The 1800-nt window shown below is 58.9% G+C and overlaps 1 protein-coding gene across 1 annotated transcript in view; it reads right to left on the bottom strand.

Annotated features, from left to right (window-relative positions):
• The window catches only part of LOC110594887 (cytochrome c oxidase subunit 8A, mitochondrial), a 3669-nt gene extending 3394 nt beyond the window's left edge, over positions 1 to 275 (bottom strand). Inside the window, exon 1 of the mRNA XM_021709063.1 lies at positions 94 to 275. Coding sequence (XP_021564738.1) covers positions 94 to 207 — 114 coding nt within the window. The 5' untranslated portion in view covers positions 208 to 275. The remainder of the gene's footprint in view (positions 1 to 93) is intronic.
• Positions 276 to 1800: the final 1525 nt, after the last annotated feature.

Below are 1800 nucleotides of genomic sequence, written 5' to 3'. Positions count from 1 at the left end.
CCGCGTCCGCGCCCCGACCAAGCGGAGGGCCGCGGCTGCGGGGTGCCCCGGGGCCGCCCGAGGTCGGCGCGCCGGGCGCGGCCCGCGGCTCACCATGGTCCCGAGCTGCTCCCGCGGCGGCTTCGAATGGATCTGGGCGCGCGGGACCGGGAGCCGCCGGGCCGAGCCCGCCAGGCCCCGCAGCAGCAGCGGCGTGAGGACGGACATGACGGCGCGGAGGCAAGCCGGAGTGCGGCCAGCCAGCGCCCAAGGTCAGGAAGCCAAGATGGCGGCGCCCGCCGGAAGTTCCGGGCCGCGGAGGCCGGTACACGGCGGCCGTGAAGACTACCGGAAATGACGCAACGGTCCGGCTTTCGCTGTCTCCGGGAGTTTTTGGCGCGCTTCTCGAAATAGCCAATAGGCACCTTCTGATGACGGTGGGCGGGGCCTGAGGGGCGGGCCTTTCATTCATATCCGGCCTCTAAGGCGGCCTAGCTTTATGAGTGACATCCGTAACCATCCAATCATATAAGAGAGAAGACGACATTGCACTCCTGACTCCGCCTTCCATTCATTCTCTTAAACCTGTCTCTATTCCGCGCTCCCCTGCTCTCTGCCGGGCGGTTCCCGGACTCTCCTCGCTTACTTTACCCGCTCCAATGCCCTTCTCCATGCTGAGGCTCCAACCTACCGTCTTCCCTCCATCCCTCAACGTCCATCCCCTCCTTTCTTCTTTTCTGCTCACTTCCACCCCTTTTCCTTTTTCTTTCTTTTTTTTTGAGTCGGAGTCTCGCTCCGTCGCCCAGGCTGGAAGGCAGGGGCACGCTCCCGGCGACCGCAGCCTCCACCCGCTGGGCTCCGGCGATCCTTCCGCCTCAGGCTTCCGAGTAGCTGGAACTACAGGCGCGTGCCTCCACGCCCGGCTCATTTTTGATTTATTGCAGAGATGAGGTCTCACCAAGTTGCCCAGGCGGGTCTCGAACCCGCGGGCTCGGGAAATCCACTCACCTCAGCCTCTCAAGGCGCGGGATTACAGGCTGAGCCACCGTGCCCGGCCTACCCCATTCTCAAGGTGCTATTTTTGTTTTTGTTTTTTGAGTCGCGATCTCACTCTATTGCCCAAGCTGGAGTGCAGTCGATCACGAAGGTAGCGGCTCACAGCAGCTTCGACCTGCTGGGCTCAGATGATCCTTCCACTTCAGCATCCTGAATAGCTGGAACTATAGGTGCACCACTATGCCTGGCTAGTTTGCTGAATTTTGGTAGAGATAGGGGTCTCGCTATGTTGCCCAGGCTGGTCTCAAACTTTGGCTCAAGCAATCCTTCCACCTTGGTCTCCCAAAGTGCTGGGATTACAGGCGTGAGCCACCGTACCTGCGCAGACATTAAAACATCTAATGATCAAGGTTCCAGAGAAGACAAAATGAAAAATTTCCCAGAACCAAAGGAAGTGAGCTTTCAGATTGAAAGGAGTAACCGAGTGCCTTGGCATGATACATAAAAACAGACCACATCATGGACATCACGGTAAAATTTCAGAGCACTGGCCAGGCTCAGTGGCTCAGCCTGTCATCCCAGCACTTTGGATTGCCTGAGCCCGGGGGTTCGAGATCCGCCTGGAAAACTTGGCGAGACCTCGTCTCTACAATAAATAAAAAACTAGCCAGGCATGGCAGCGCGTGCCTGTAGTCCCGGCTACTTGGAAGGCCGAGGTGGAAGGATTGCCTGAGCCCAGCAGGTCGAGGCTGCAGTGGCCGGGAGCGGCCACTGCACTCCAGTCTGGGCGATAGAGTGAGACTCCTACTCAAAAAAAACAAATCC

The sequence above is a fragment of the Carlito syrichta genome, unplaced genomic scaffold (assembly GCF_000164805.1).
Source record: "Carlito syrichta isolate Samal-C Ts95f unplaced genomic scaffold, Tarsius_syrichta-2.0.1 Scaffold155607, whole genome shotgun sequence".
NCBI classification, from domain to species: domain Eukaryota; kingdom Metazoa; phylum Chordata; class Mammalia; order Primates; family Tarsiidae; genus Carlito; species Carlito syrichta.
The sequence above is the reverse complement of the archived record's forward strand: the minus strand, read 5'-3'. Positions and strand labels throughout refer to the sequence as shown.